At 36.9% G+C, this 14,824-nt stretch overlaps 1 protein-coding gene across 2 annotated transcripts in view; it reads left to right on the top strand.

Annotated features, from left to right (window-relative positions):
* Positions 1–14,824, top strand: part of ADAM28 (ADAM metallopeptidase domain 28) — a 72,461-nt gene that overhangs the window by 42,114 nt on the left and 15,523 nt on the right. For both annotated transcript variants that reach the window (XM_017885579.1, XM_017885573.1), the window contains 7 exons: positions 823–1,000; positions 2,333–2,422; positions 5,443–5,638; positions 9,524–9,626; positions 11,642–11,801; positions 13,154–13,234; positions 13,560–13,638. In XM_017885579.1, coding sequence (XP_017741068.1) covers positions 823–1,000; positions 2,333–2,422; positions 5,443–5,638; positions 9,524–9,626; positions 11,642–11,801; positions 13,154–13,234; positions 13,560–13,638 — 887 coding nt within the window. The remainder of the gene's footprint in view (positions 1–822; positions 1,001–2,332; positions 2,423–5,442; positions 5,639–9,523; positions 9,627–11,641; positions 11,802–13,153; positions 13,235–13,559; positions 13,639–14,824) is intronic.

Genomic DNA, 14,824 nt, shown 5'->3' with positions numbered 1-14,824 from the left:
TCCCCTTCCCGAGTCCAAGTGATCTCATTGTTCAGTTCCCACCTATGAGTGAGAACATGCGGTGTTTGGTTTTCTGTTCTTGTGATAGTTTGCTAAGAATGATGGTTTCCAGCTGCATCCATGTCCCTACAAAGGACGCAAACTCATCCTTTTTTATGGCTGCATAGTATTCCATGGTGTATATGTGCCACATTTTCTTAATCCAGTCTGTCACAGATGGACATTTGGGTTGATTCCAAGTCTTTGCTATTGTGAATAGTGCCGCAATAAACATGCAATTCCTCAAGGATCTAGAATTAGATGTACCATATGACCCAGTCATCCCACTACTGGGTATATACCCAAAGGATTATAAATTATTCTACTACAAAGACACATGCACACGTATGTTTATTGCGACATTACAGCAGTTTTAAACCTCATCTTTATCTGTATAATGAAGAGATCCTATCAGTAGGAATTCCTCTAAAGGAAAGTGAATTCTGAGACATGTAAATACATATTTTGGTACCTTTAGGTCTTTACAACACCCAAATGATCTAAGATTATCTGGAGAAGTCAGAGACGTATTCGTTTTATTAAAAGTGGCCTGGATGCTACACTTTGAAATATGACTATATTTTCTCATGAAATTGGAGGTGTTGGTGTCCACCCAGGTGGGTTAATTCAGGCATGCAAATGAGCTCGCGATCTGGCAGTTGGTCACTGGATTGGATTTTATCTTTTGGGGCAGGCTGTGGGTTTAATTGTGCCTAATGTCAGATCTGCTTCCCACATTTTAAGCATGATTATATTCCAGTTTTTCTTTCCTTATCTTCACAGCTTCTATATACCCACAGACTTCAGTTCCTGCAGCCGTGTCAGCTATGACAAGTTTTTTGAAGATAAATTATCAAATTGCCTCTTTAATGCTCCATTGCCTACAGAGATCATATCCACTCCAATTTGTGGGAACCAGATGGTGGAAATGGGAGAGGACTGTGACTGTGGGACATCTGAGGTACAGCCCATCACTTTCTAAAAGGATATAGTTGTTTTCCAATTGCTAAGAAGATAAATTATAAAATAATGTGTGGCCCACTATAACATTGTAGGTTTTTTGGGTAGTTTTGGGTATGTCCATTTGTAGGTATTTTCCAGGAAAATCTTTCTGACAACGAACCCTGAACTGCTGAACAGACCTTGCTATTTTCTCTCCCAGGGTTCTATCCTCATTTCTTTTTTTAAGGACTATTTACTAACTTGGGCTTTTTGTCCTCCTCCCTCCCTTTCTAAATGAAATACTTGAAGTTCTCTACGTGACTACGACTTACCCAGTATTACTTTAGACAGAGCACTATGAGTGCTCAGGGTACAAAGAGCTTGTCTGTTCAAGGTCACTGGGCTGGCAAATGGAGGAGCCAAGAACTGATATCAAATGTATCTGTTTCCAGCTCTGAAATGCAAGACCACCCAGCACAGGGATCTGGTGCATCCCTTACTGCTTTGGGACTCAGGAGTTATTACCATCAGAAGTTCTGTGCTGACCCTCTTCACAGGGCAGCTGGGATTTTGAATGGGACCTCTGCTTCCATGTTATTAATGCTTAATATAAGTAATGCATCAAGCCTTCAGAGTATTGGCTTTCAGTAACTTTGAAATATGATTATATATTTAATTACATATTTACTCAATCTATGAGAAAAAGTAGTCTGTCCTGGTTGATGACTATATTTGAACTAAGGGCCAGAGTTTTAACCCTAAAATGTTGTAACTCTAAAACTCTCAATCTTCTGTGGGAATCTAGACAGCCTCAGGGAACAGTTTTGAGGTAGGAGTTTCTCCAATACCTTTTGCAGGTAGGATTCTGACACAAAGCAGAGAGACTAAGACAAAGTATTTGCATCAAGCACAGTTGAATTAAATATTAAAGTTTGATAAACAGCTATATCTTTAGCTTTTCAGTAGATATCCTAGCAATTGGATCTACTGTTAGATATGTACATAACTGATGAGTTGAAGGAATTATATTCTATAATTAGACAAATCTTATTTTAAGAACTGTGTTTATTCTTCATATTTTACCAAAAAGAATAGATCTTTCCTTAGTATTACTGGAGACTGAGGAAACTAGTTAATAGAAAAATGACATAAGTGGAATTCAGATAAACCACAAGCCATCAGTTGCTCCAAAATTTCAGGGTTTCTAATTTTTTTATCTTTATTTTTGAAGAAGTCATATTTAGACTCCACAAAAGTAACATATGCCTGATGACTGTATTATGTTACAAATTGTGCTGAACTGGGACCAAAAAGTAATGTTGCATTTACATTTGTTTCTCATATTTCTTAGGAATGTACCAATATTTGCTGTGATGCTAAGACATGTAAAATCAAAGCAGGTTTTCAATGTGTATCAGGAGAATGTTGTGAAAAATGCCAAGTAAGATCATTTTATTCTATTTTAATAATTATTACATTTTTGTACATTAACATCTCAGTGATTATGTTAACCGAAACAAGCAATGCAATATTTTTCTTTAGTATAAAATGATATAGTGACTATTTACGAAGCACTTACTCAGTGTTCTACATACATGGCCTATTGAATCTTCCAGTGATCCTTCACAGTAGATATTATTTCATTTTGTTTTTGAGAATAAAATGCAGAGTAGAAAATGACCAAAATAATATGGCCACTATTTGTTACAGCCTGGATAAACCTGAGAACATTATGCTAAGTGAAATAAGCCAGCATAAAAAGACAAACACTGCATACTGATCTCACTTATATGTGGAATCCAAAAATATTGAATACATGCATAGTAGAATGGTGTTTACCAAGGGCAAGGAGGCTCGGGAAATGGGGAGATGATGTTCAAAAGGGACAAAGTTATGGTTTTTTAACATGAGTAAGGTTAAAGACGTAATGTACAACATGACTAGGTACAGGTACAACGTGACCGTATTGTATATTAATAATTTGCTAACAGAGTAGACTTTAAGTGTTCTCACCACACACACCCACACCCACACCTATGTAAGAGACCAATACATCAATTTGTTCGACTGTAGTAATCATTTCTTTCTAAAATTCTTTTTAAAGTTTTGTGGGCACATAGTAGGTGTACATATGTAGTAAGCATTTCACTTTGTATATATATGTTAAAACATCATGTACACCTTAAATATAGACAACAAAAAAAATGTAAAAACAAACATGGCCACTGTTGAGTGACATAACCCCAAGTGTGACCATCTCCAAAGCCACAGCTAGTTACTCCTACCTGCTGCTGTTTCTCATGCTTCATGGCTTTCTCAGGTCAAATCTCTCACAAAACTGATTGTATCTCCCATTAACAATGTGTGTGATGGAAGAAGTTTTATTCTGAGTAGTGTGGAGGTATCCCTATCTTCAATCTTTGAAGCCCCTTCAGGGTGAAGTTCTTCTAAATAAGACATGTCATGTTCTCTGTGGTGCTTTTCTGAATTGTCCTTCAAGTATAGTATTTAACTTTCTATTGTTGCATATCCTTTTACATTGTGAGGGTGTGTTTGTTTCCATAGTTAGATTGACTCCTGAGGCCAGAAGACTGATTCACTTTCACCTAGCACAGAATTTTATACATTTTAAATGATCTCTAACTGCAGCATGGACGTGTAGATGGCACACCAGGTTATAAGGAATGCTTGGTGTAATTTTGTTTTTAATATCAGAGAGAGAGGAAAGAAGTCCAAAAGGAAGTAAATTTGAGAACTTAAGCAGTACTCAGAGTGTTTAGTAAATGCTGTTTGTTAGATTATGGTACATTAAAAAGTATCCAGTTTCTTACTATTTATTTAGAGCAATGATATACATATATGAAACATATGAAAATATAATGTGTGATTCAATAGCCATGTAGATACCATAATGATATATTAAACTTTTTTGTACAGTCTCACTTGATTTTCACAATGGCCTTGTAAAGTAGATGTTGGATGGGGACAGGGATTTTCAGAGAGATTAAATCCATTTTCTAAAGTTCAGTGCTCAGACACGCACAGAGCCAAGATTCAAATTCCTATCCTCTAAATCTGAATTCAAGGCTCTTTCCAAGCACATGAAAATAGGAGCAACAATTTGTATTGAAGATGTCAGAGGAGACTTGGTGGGAAAGGGGCTTTCAACTGGACTTAAAGTATTTAGGACAAAAGAGATTTAGACATAAAAGAACAACAACAAAAAAAGAATTTCCGGCCGGGCGCGGTGGCTCAAGCCTGTAATCCCAGCACTTTGGGAGGCCGAGACGGGCGGATCACGAGGTCAGGAGATCGAGACCATCCTGGCTAACACTGTGAAACCCCGTCTCTACTAAAAAAAAAAAAATACAAAAAACTAGCTGGGCGAGGTGGCTGGCGCCTGTAGTCCCAGCTACTCCGGAGGCTGAGGCAGGAAAATGGCGTAAACCCCGGAGGCGGAGCTTGCAGTGAGCTGAGATCCGGCCACTGCACTCCAGCCTGGGCCACAGAGCGAGACTCCCTCTCAAAAAAAAAAAAAAAAAAAAAAAATTTCCAAGTGAGGACACAGAAACAGCAAAGACATAAGAGGGGATACAAGCATGGATTGTCTGGTATCTGGTAAGGAATGGTCTGGCTGGAGCCATGGGTTGAATTTGGAGGATCTCACATGCTTGCATTGAAATTTGGATTTGATCCCATCACTGGCATTAAGATATTCAAAGTTATTTGATGCAGTAAAAAACCTGCTCCTGTTAGAAAGGAAAAAACAAACAAACATGCATGCTTTCTCAGTTTTGCAGGAATGGCAGAATGTTTCACTAACATTTCTCTGAGCAAATAAGAGTAAGATTTGCAGTATCTGATTACAATCGAGTTAATATATCAAGGGAATATTTGGTTATTTTTCCCTCATAAGTCATTCTATGAAAGAAGTGAGTTGAAAGGAACCAGCTGAACTTACAATAAAAGGAATTAAGGATTAGGAAACTCGAGGCCTGGGAAAGTCCGAGTCTGCTGATCTAGTGTTTGTAAACTTATCTCCTTGAATACCGAAGACCCACTTCACCAGTACATCTCTGAAGTTGCAGATTTAAGTCTCCTTGGAGTTCCTGATAGAGATGCATTCAACCAAGGGAGAAATAACTCCCTTCCTTATATCTAAGTTGTTGCCTGTTTTTTTTTTTTTTTTTCCCTGTACTTTTCTACATTATGTTTCTTTGGTGTTTTTGGTACAAATTCAGAAATATTGATTGCTTAAAATCTTAGGGCATTAACCAATATTAATAGAAGTGATATAGCAGATGATGGCTTTAATTTATAATGACAATGTAAGCTTCAGCGAAATGACACCTCAAACCACTATGCCCAAAAAGTCCAAGTGGAAAAAATCTTTGTGTTAATTTGAGGTATCAGGGTAAAGCAGGTAGGTAAAACAAAAGCCTTCTATTTTGTTTTCTACAGTTTAAAAAGGCTGGGATGGTGTGCAGACCAGCAAAAGATGAGTGTGACCTGCCTGAAATGTGTGACGGTAAATCTGGTAATTGTCCTGATGATAGATTCCGTGTCAATGGCTTCCCTTGCCATCACGGGAAGGGCTACTGCTTGATGGGGGCGTGCCCCACACTGCAGGAGCAGTGCACTGAGCTGTGGGGACCAGGTAGGAAGAAAAATCTTTTTTTTTGCATGTGCGAAGGAAAACAAATTTCAGATGACAGTGTTTAACCATGGCCAAAGGACCATTCTTAGAAACTTCGAACTCAAAATCATGGAAAGGTTTTAAGATTTGAGGTTGGTTTTAGGGTTGCTAGATTTAGCAAATAAAAATAAGGATGGACCAATTAAATTTTAACTTCAAATTAACAACCAAGCTTTTTGTCTTAGCATCAGTTTATCCCATGGAATATTTCAGGTGTGCTCCTACTAAAATAAATTATTTGTGTATCTGAAATTCAAATTAAACTGGGTGTCTTTTTTTTTTTAAATCTGGCAACCCTAAGATCATGAACCCTTGGAAGTCTGTCTGTGTGTGTGTGTGTGTGTGTGTGTGTGTGTGTGCACGCGCGCGCGTGCAGGTGTGGCAGAAGCACTGGGGGATGGGACAGAAATAAGGAAAGGTGGAAAAAGGAAAAGAACAACTCTGGAAATGCAGAAAGGCAATACAGAAAAGTGAAAGTTCTTAAATGGTCACTTTGTCCATAACACCAAAATTTTAGAGACCATATTCTCTAATTTCACCAAGAAGAAAACTTGGAAAAATAAAAGATTAGAGAGATATCTGAAAATTTAAACAGCAATTTACATAGTATTAAATAACTTTATTAGAAAAGCAATTTTAGATCATATAAGTGATCTAGCTTATATGTGAAATCTAAAAAAGTTGAACGCATAGAAGTAGAAAGTAGAAGGCTGGTTTCCAGGGGGTGACAGGGAGGAGGTGGGGAGATGTTGGTCAGAGGATATAAAATTTAAGTTGAAAACAGCAAGTTTTTAAAAACCAGTTATTTGAACTTTCTGGATATGATGTGTATTGTGTACATGTATTTAATTGCCATACCCCCTTCCTAATACAGTTTCAGATTCCTACTTAAATGACTGAAACAGTATTTATTAAAATAGAGAAAATCTACATATTCCTAAAATTATTTGAAAGGGGTCACTGGATACCAGAAACTTTTCGTAATTCTTGAAAATACAGCTAAAACAAGATTCAGAAAATCAACAAAAATTCCTGACCTACAATGCACTGTGAAAACAAGAAACCTGGGAAATAGACAGACAAGACCCTAGAAAAACCTCCCTGTAAACTTCTGTCTTTGGCTACAGTGGGTTGAGACACAATTTGAGGAGCAAAGCTCAATGCCGTTAGTATGTCAGCAAGCTCACTGGTGTCCTGGAACCAGGCCTCAGCAATCCTGTCTCCAGTTCATGGATGTGCAAGGTTAAAAAGGTGGAAACAAAATTGACTGTTGGTTAAGAGGCTCATGTTTCCTTGGCTAACTTCAGTATATGGCAAAAACCAGGAGAAAAAATCTTTAGCACAGAGGTGAAGTTCTGAGCTTCGCCTTTATTATCTTGTAGTAAATATTAACTGCAAACAATATTAACTGTTACCCTCCTTTTTCGGACTTTACGATTAGTCTCCTCAGCAAATCTGTAAACTTCCTGGAACAGGGACATTGTCTACATTGTTCACAGTTGTATTCCCAGTGCCTCCCAGCATAGTACCTGGCTTTAGTAAAAAGCTCAAAATTGTCTATTGAATTAACATTGAATGTATTTATCTGATCATGAAATGGAGTAGACCTCTTAAGTCATACTTTTAAATATAGCCATTACAAAAGGCCAGAGAAAACAATTTGCCTAAATAAAATTCCAAATTTTATAATTCACAGAGGACTACCCATTTATTTTAAATTAATCTGGGAAGTTTGAAAAGTCTTGCAACTTTGTAAGTAATTTAAAAATCATTCTTTTTGGCATCAAATCATTCCCACAAATCAATTGTAGTTCCAACACTGGGGCCTATCATGGGGAGGGGGGAGGGGGGAGGGATTGCATCGGGGAGTTATACATGATATAAATGATGAATTGATGGGTGCTGACGAGTTGATGGGTGCAGCACACCAACATGGCACAAATATACATATGTAACAAACCTGCNCATGGTAAGTAATTTAAAATCATTCTTTTGGCATCAAATCATTCCCACAAATCAATTGTAGTTCCAACACTGGGGCCTATCATGGGGAGGGGGGAGGGGGGAGGGATTGCATCGGGGAGTTATACATGATATAAATGATGAATTGATGGGTGCTGACGAGTTGATGGGTGCAGCACACCAACATGGCACAAATATACATATGTAACAAACCTGCACGTTATGCACATGTACCCTAGAACTTAAAGTATAATAAAAAAATGAAAAAAAAAAAAAAAAAAAAATGTGGCTAAGGCATGAGCAGACAATTCATCATGAAGAAGAAATACAAATGTCCCATAAAATTAAAACCATTTTAACTCATTAGCAATATACAAAACCTAAATGAAAACAAGTTAATCTTCTACATTTGCTAATTGGCAAAAGTTTGCTACAGATGTTAATGTTCAGTGTCAGTGAAAACATAACCAAACAACTCCTCTCCTACACTGCTGGTAAATATACGAATTAGCATCATTTTACCGAGAGAAAATGCATGCACAAAATCTAAAATAATTGTTTTTTACTCTTTCTCCTAGCAATTGCACTCAAATATTTATGACTATTTTCAGCCAGCATTTTAATGATAGTAATTGAAAACATCTCAAAATCCAAAATATACGGATTAAATAAAGTGTATTATTTCAGTACAATTCTTGCAGCTGTGATGCTTTAGAAAATTTAATGCCTGGGGAAAGGATAGCTAAATTGTTAATTGGCAAGAAGTTATAAAACAGCATGATGCCAGATATATGAATGACACATTCTACAATATTAGCAGCAATAACTTTGAAATCTCAGATTAGGAATTTAATGCTTTTCCCTGATTATTCATAACTAATGATTCTTCTCTGTAGATATTGTATAAATATCTACACAGTAGATGTTAAAATGAATACATTTTACTAAGATACAAATAATAAAAAAGGTAACAAAACTCATTTTATCTTGCATACTGAAACATGAAATTCATTTAAAATGTTTTGAGTTTACAAGTCATCATAGTAGGTTTAAAAGTATTTCTTAAAAACAATTCAGTATCTTCATAGGTGTCTGCTTATTTTAACTTAGTTTGCTGTTTGTCAAAGGCTAGACTCAAAATTTCCAAACGTTTAAGACAGAATTACTTATTGTTATTGAAGAGGGGGCACCTCAGCACCAAGAAGGAACATAGGTCTCTGTGACTCGACATGATTCTGTTTCCTTATTAATAAATTGAGAATGCCAATAAGCATGGCTAGTATTTGTCAACCATGTACTGCTGATCAGGCCCTGTTCTCAGTGACTCACCTGTGTTAAGTGATTTAATCTTCAAAACACCTCTGAGGTAGGTACTATTATATGTAATGTGTATATATACATTTTATATATGTGTAAATATATTAAATATATATATTCACATATAAATTCTATACCATTTTACAGATGAGAAAACTCAGGGGTTAAGACATTTGCCCATGTTCATGCAATTACTCAGTCTTGCTTAAAGCCTGAGCTCTTAACTAATGTGTTTTGTCTGATAGAGATCTGAGGAAGATTACTTGAGACATGAAATATGTGATGCCTATTTTTGTACCTGGCACATAGTAGGAATTTGTTGTGGAGTAACAGATTACTTAAAAGATTATTCGTAATTCCAGCCAGCTCATTTGATACCAAATTACTACACCCATGTTTCTAGGAGTGGTCAATGGAATTATGCTAAAATAGTATTTTTTTCTTGCTTGTTTTATATTTTATAAATCCCTTGCCAGCGCTGAATTTTAAAAATCTCTTTTCTTTTCAAATATCTCTTGAACCTCAAAAATCGATTTTCTTTTCCCTACTGACTGATCCTGGTCCCAGGAACTGAGGTTGCAGATCAGTCATGTTACAACAGGAATGAAGGTGGGTCAAAGTATGGGTACTGTCGCAGAGTGGACGACACACTCATTCCCTGCAAAGCAAAGTAAGTGGCCTTGTCTGAACCTTCCTGCTTCACAGACTAGAGCAATGGTGCACTTCCGGCTGCACATTCTAATTTATTCCAGTTAAAGGGAAAGCGCATTTGGCCATCAATCGTTTGACATTTATTGAGTAACTACTATGTGCCATGATGTGGGCTAGGTACTGAGTCTGAAAAGACAAATAAGAAATGGCTTCTTTGTTCAAGTATCTCATGGTGGGTGCTTCAGATGACACCAGAGTCATTGTTGGATAGAATGAATGGTTGATGATGGAACAGGCAACAATGAATGGGTCTGGTTGGAAATTTGTCCAGGGATTTCCCCGTATAAATCAGATGCTTTCTCAATCTCACGTTTTTCCTTGTAAGACTCAGAGTAGAAATATTTATCTCCCCAGAGGAATAACAGATGCAGTGCTTGAACAGTTTTAAATTTTCAGTAGAATTACATAAAGAAAAAATACAATAAGAAATTACTTTCTTATTGACAATTCACATGAAGAGTTTGTTAGTTTTAGTGCTGATTATCTGGGAAAACACTATAGAACAGCACACCGGATGAACTTGAGATTTTTCTATGGTTTATTTTTAATTATGCAATTTTAAGGTGGCTTTTAAAATTCAGTTATAGTAAACTCTTTGTACCTGCTCCAAATTTTACACATGCAGAGTAATTTATAACAAGAGATTGCACAAGATCAACATTTCCCAAAATTTGTCTATTGGACATGAATTCACTGAATGACAGATATTACCAAACTATGCTTTGGATATAGAGTTATCTTTTGGGAGAATCTGTTCCTAAAGAACAATCATTTTCTGTGGTCTTGTGGTCTCTTTTTTATAGGAAATCAGGGCAGATTCAAAAGAGGAAATTATGTAAAAGGCAGCTTGTGAGGGCCAGAGGAAGAGCAATTGTAGGTGGTGAATGGGAAGAGAGTGGGCCTCGCCATCTTTCCTCTGCACACACATATAATTCTGCGTGAGCATTAGTTTCTGCAGCTAGTGGCTCAAGCAGCTCCTTCACCCCACAAACTGCCCTCTTAGTCGCTTCACAGTAGTCATTGGCTATAGTGAAGAGTTAGCCTGAAATTCCCTGTGCCCTAAAGCCATCCTTTATGGCTTCACCTAAATGATTCAAGAAAAACACACTGTTGTATTTAGAGAGAATATATGCCTTTCTCCACTCCTCAAACGTGTTTTCTACAGCCAAGAGATATCAAAAAATCTGATGCCATCACTTTCGGGATACTTTTTCACAGCCCTCTTCTGAATTTTGCATAAAGCAATTGACTTCAATATTATTGTCTTTTAGTCCTGTTGGCAGTAAATGAATGGCTTGATTGAATGTTGAGCAGTTGAATCTGCACCTTCAGGGAGATGGTTCTTTTAGTAAACTCCACTTGATGCCTTGCAGTGTCAAGGGAGGCTCAGCTTTGTTCTGACAGAATTATAGTGGAGACCTGGGCTTTCTTTTGGTGGAATTATTCTGCAGCCAGTTGTACAAATAAATAAGTAACCTATCTGAAACAAGATAGAAATTGATGTTTCAGATGCCTCCTTGATGTTAGGAATCCATGTTTTATCTCTAGCTCCATCATTCACATGACCTTCATTTCCAAGTGTTTCTCTAGGCCTATGATGGCTTCTCCAGCCATCATACTCCAATCAGCAAAAATGAGAAAATGTTGAGAAACAGAAGATAATTCCTCATTTAAGGCCACCTTCTAGAATTTGTGCTTAAGATTGTTTTTTTTCTCATGAGCCAGCACTTAGGCAACTGGCAAAAATTTAGGTGTACAGGGATCTGGGTAATGCTGTTTATTTGAGCAATAATGTACTGTGCTAAGTTCAGGGATCCTGTTACTGAGAAATAAGGGAAAATGAGTCTAAAGAACAACTAAAGTCTCAGCTACAGGGAAAAATACATCGATTAAGTATCCATAGTCCTAGAGCTGATTTGCATTTATATAAAACTGCAGTTTGAATCCTGCAATAAATTTTGGCTTTTTCCTCAGCGATACCATGTGTGGGAAGTTGTTCTGTCAAGGAGGGTCGGATAATTTGCTCTGGAAAGGACGGATAGTGACTTTCCTGACATGTAAAACATTTGATCCTGAAGACACAAGTCAAGAAATAGGCATGGTGGCCAATGGAACTAAATGTGGCCATAACAAGGTAAGTTGAAATTGTGGCTTTCACTCAAAATAGTGTTTCTTACTTTGATGTGTTTTGTTGTTTTGCCCCTTGGTTATTCAGTACGTGCCTTGTTTCCCAATTTTGGGGTTCACCATGCCTTAATAGAACCCACAGAGTTTGATTTTGGAACACAGAAATGAAAATGGTACAGAACCTAGTAAATAGCAGGAATAAGTATTGACATTAACATTCTCAAACACTATGGTGAAATTTGGAAATAATTGACTCTCACAGTCATGATTTCAAGAACAGTATCATATTGACCTGCAGATAACACATGGTAGCATCCGTTTAACTTTCATAGACGAAGTCTGAAAACTCACTGAAAGTGCCAGTGTATGTGATACTGGGCTTCATTTAACAGACCTGTATATCATTAATAATATAATGAACTTATCTCAAGTACAAGCACTGTTTAGCCAGGGTCAACCAACTCACGAACTTTGACAATGAGGAGGTTTTCTCTCCTAAGAGATTAGAATTACCCTATTTATCTCACTAAGATATCCACATGACCAAAGAGTTCCCCTGATTTTTCACTGTGGTAAAGCCAGTCCTAAAAACACTATCTTATTTACTTAAACTGATTTTGCTATTTAAAGGTAAATTTATTCAATGGTGAGTCCAAAATTATCTTAGTGGTTCAGTGTGGGTATTGCTCATACAGTTTTAAAAAGTAAATATAAAAAAATGAATGAGATTGATGTGGTCTCTGAGCTCCTGGAGCTGAAAATAAAAATTTAGCAAAGTTTATTGACATTAAAATATTAGATCTTCCCTATAAGAAGTACCCACAATATTTAAACTTCTTCCTTATCCCAATTTTTCCTGAAATATATGCCAGCATCAAGGGCAAGGAATTTTACATAAAATATAATCTTTAATTGGGTTTTCCAGGTTTCAGATACTAAAAGACTTTAAAGACATTGAGACATTATCACATGACCTGGCATGAGTGTTGCAGTGCTTGGGTCTTAAGGGAGGAAGGTACTGGGACTAGGGCAGAATTGAGGTGTTTCAGGGTCCCCTGGTATTAAGATCATCTCATTATTGCTTATCCCTGAACTTCTTACATAGTCATTGCTTCTGGAATATAGAGTTGTTTGGATTTATTAAAAATACATAAATGCTTAGATCAATTTTATCAACGTTTTTGGGTTGGTTTAAGAGGATAATGTAAGCAACAGAGCCCATCTCTATTTCCCTTCCTCTGCACCAGCCTCCTGGCAGAGCCACCTTAAACAATATCTGCTAGCCTCTTCACACAGACCTCAACTTTCTCATCTACATTCAGACAGGATGAAGCTTCATGTTTTCTACATCACTTTCAGGTTTGCATTAATGCAGAATGTGTGGATATTGAGAAAGCCTACAAATCAACCAATTGCTCATCTAAATGCAAAGGACATGCTGTAAGTTCTGCAAATATTATTTCCCTAAGCTCTCTGAATCTTATGACATTCTAGGTCAGTCATAAGAAAGCTAAAGGAATGTTTTCAGCACTAAATGATGAGAATTACTAAGTTTATCCAAGCCTTCAATAGCATGGTTCAAGGAGAAATTTCTTCTGAGAATCATTCATGAAATGCCTCTCATTCATTCATACTTTATGTAGATAGATGGAAGCCTGGAGACTGGGGTTATTCCTTTTTCGGCATGAACTTTATTATGGATGATTAGGGATTTGAGTTTGTGGTCAGTCTAGCAGGGACAGTAACAGGATCATTGCTACCCTAGGTGTGTGACCATGAGCTCCAGTGTCAATGTGAGGAAGGATGGAGCCCTCCTGACTGCGATGATTCCTCAGTGGTCTTCCGTAGGTAACATTACACATCTAACCTGAGAAAATTGCTCTCCTCTTCCAAGCCTTTATTTTGTATTACATGAGATTTCATTGCCTCTTTTCTCTTTTCTTGAGATTTCTGTTCTGTAGACACTGAATCCACAATATTTATCCCCCAAATCTCCTTAACACCTTTTAATTGTATTTTCCATGTCTTTGTTTTCACTGCACATGCAAAAAAATTTCTGCAACATTTATATTTGTAATGTTATTTTAATTTCACAAATTTTCTTACTTTAGGACTCTTCCATTTTCATAGAATCCTCAACTTAATGGAAAAATGTAATATCCTCATAAAACTAAGAATATGACTGATTATTTTTGTACATTCAGTTCTATTCTTTGAATTATCTGTTTCTTTTGAGTTGGTTTGTTCTGTTCTATCACCACGTCACTTGTATTCTGTTGTACTACTTTTCTTCAGGATATGTGATCCTTAGTTGAATGTGGAATTGGTAGAGCTGGATTAGTTCACATGGGATTTCTCTGCATTTGTGTGTGCTATTGTACCTACCGATATTTCTCTTGATGGAGGAATCTGGCTGGGAGCTCTATGGGCAGGTAGGTAGGTCTGCCTATAGCTCCTCAGGGTGGGAAGGAGCCAGAGTGGGGACCCACCTCCAGTTGTTATGATGAGGAACATTTTACCCTGAGGAGGGAGCTCGTTTCCTGAGAGAGCTGCTTTTCCTCATCATCTTCTCCTTGACCCTCCCCCTTCTCTGTCTGATATATAGTGTAGGTATCTAGAGGAAATCTCTGTCCTCCTTTTCATGTTCCTGCATCTTCTGTTGGCAGAAACAGAGAAATTCTTAGGATTTTGATCTCAGGTGATGAGCTAAATTTATTCTATATACACAGGAGATGAGGTAGATCTCAGTGAGATATCTGTCCCAAATTCAGATTGTTAGACTTTCCAAGACAGAGCATTTATTTCTGATGTTTAGGCTATATTTATTCTGTTTCCATCCACATAAATCCCTTAACTTTAAAATCTTTAAGATTTTTAAAATTATTTTTTCTCCTGTCCTATGATTTTATTATATACACATGTATTTGTCATGTATTTTGAAAGGGGCATGAACACAATCAACTAGTTTAATTAGAAAACTCTTTAATGGTTTCAATGCTCACTAAAATCCTTTTGAACTATGACTTTCTT

The sequence above is a fragment of the Rhinopithecus bieti genome, unplaced genomic scaffold (assembly GCF_001698545.2).
Source record: "Rhinopithecus bieti isolate Rb0 unplaced genomic scaffold, ASM169854v2 scaffold_315, whole genome shotgun sequence".
Taxonomy (NCBI): Eukaryota; Metazoa; Chordata; class Mammalia; order Primates; family Cercopithecidae; genus Rhinopithecus; species Rhinopithecus bieti.
The sequence above is the reverse complement of the archived record's forward strand: the minus strand, read 5'-3'. Positions and strand labels throughout refer to the sequence as shown.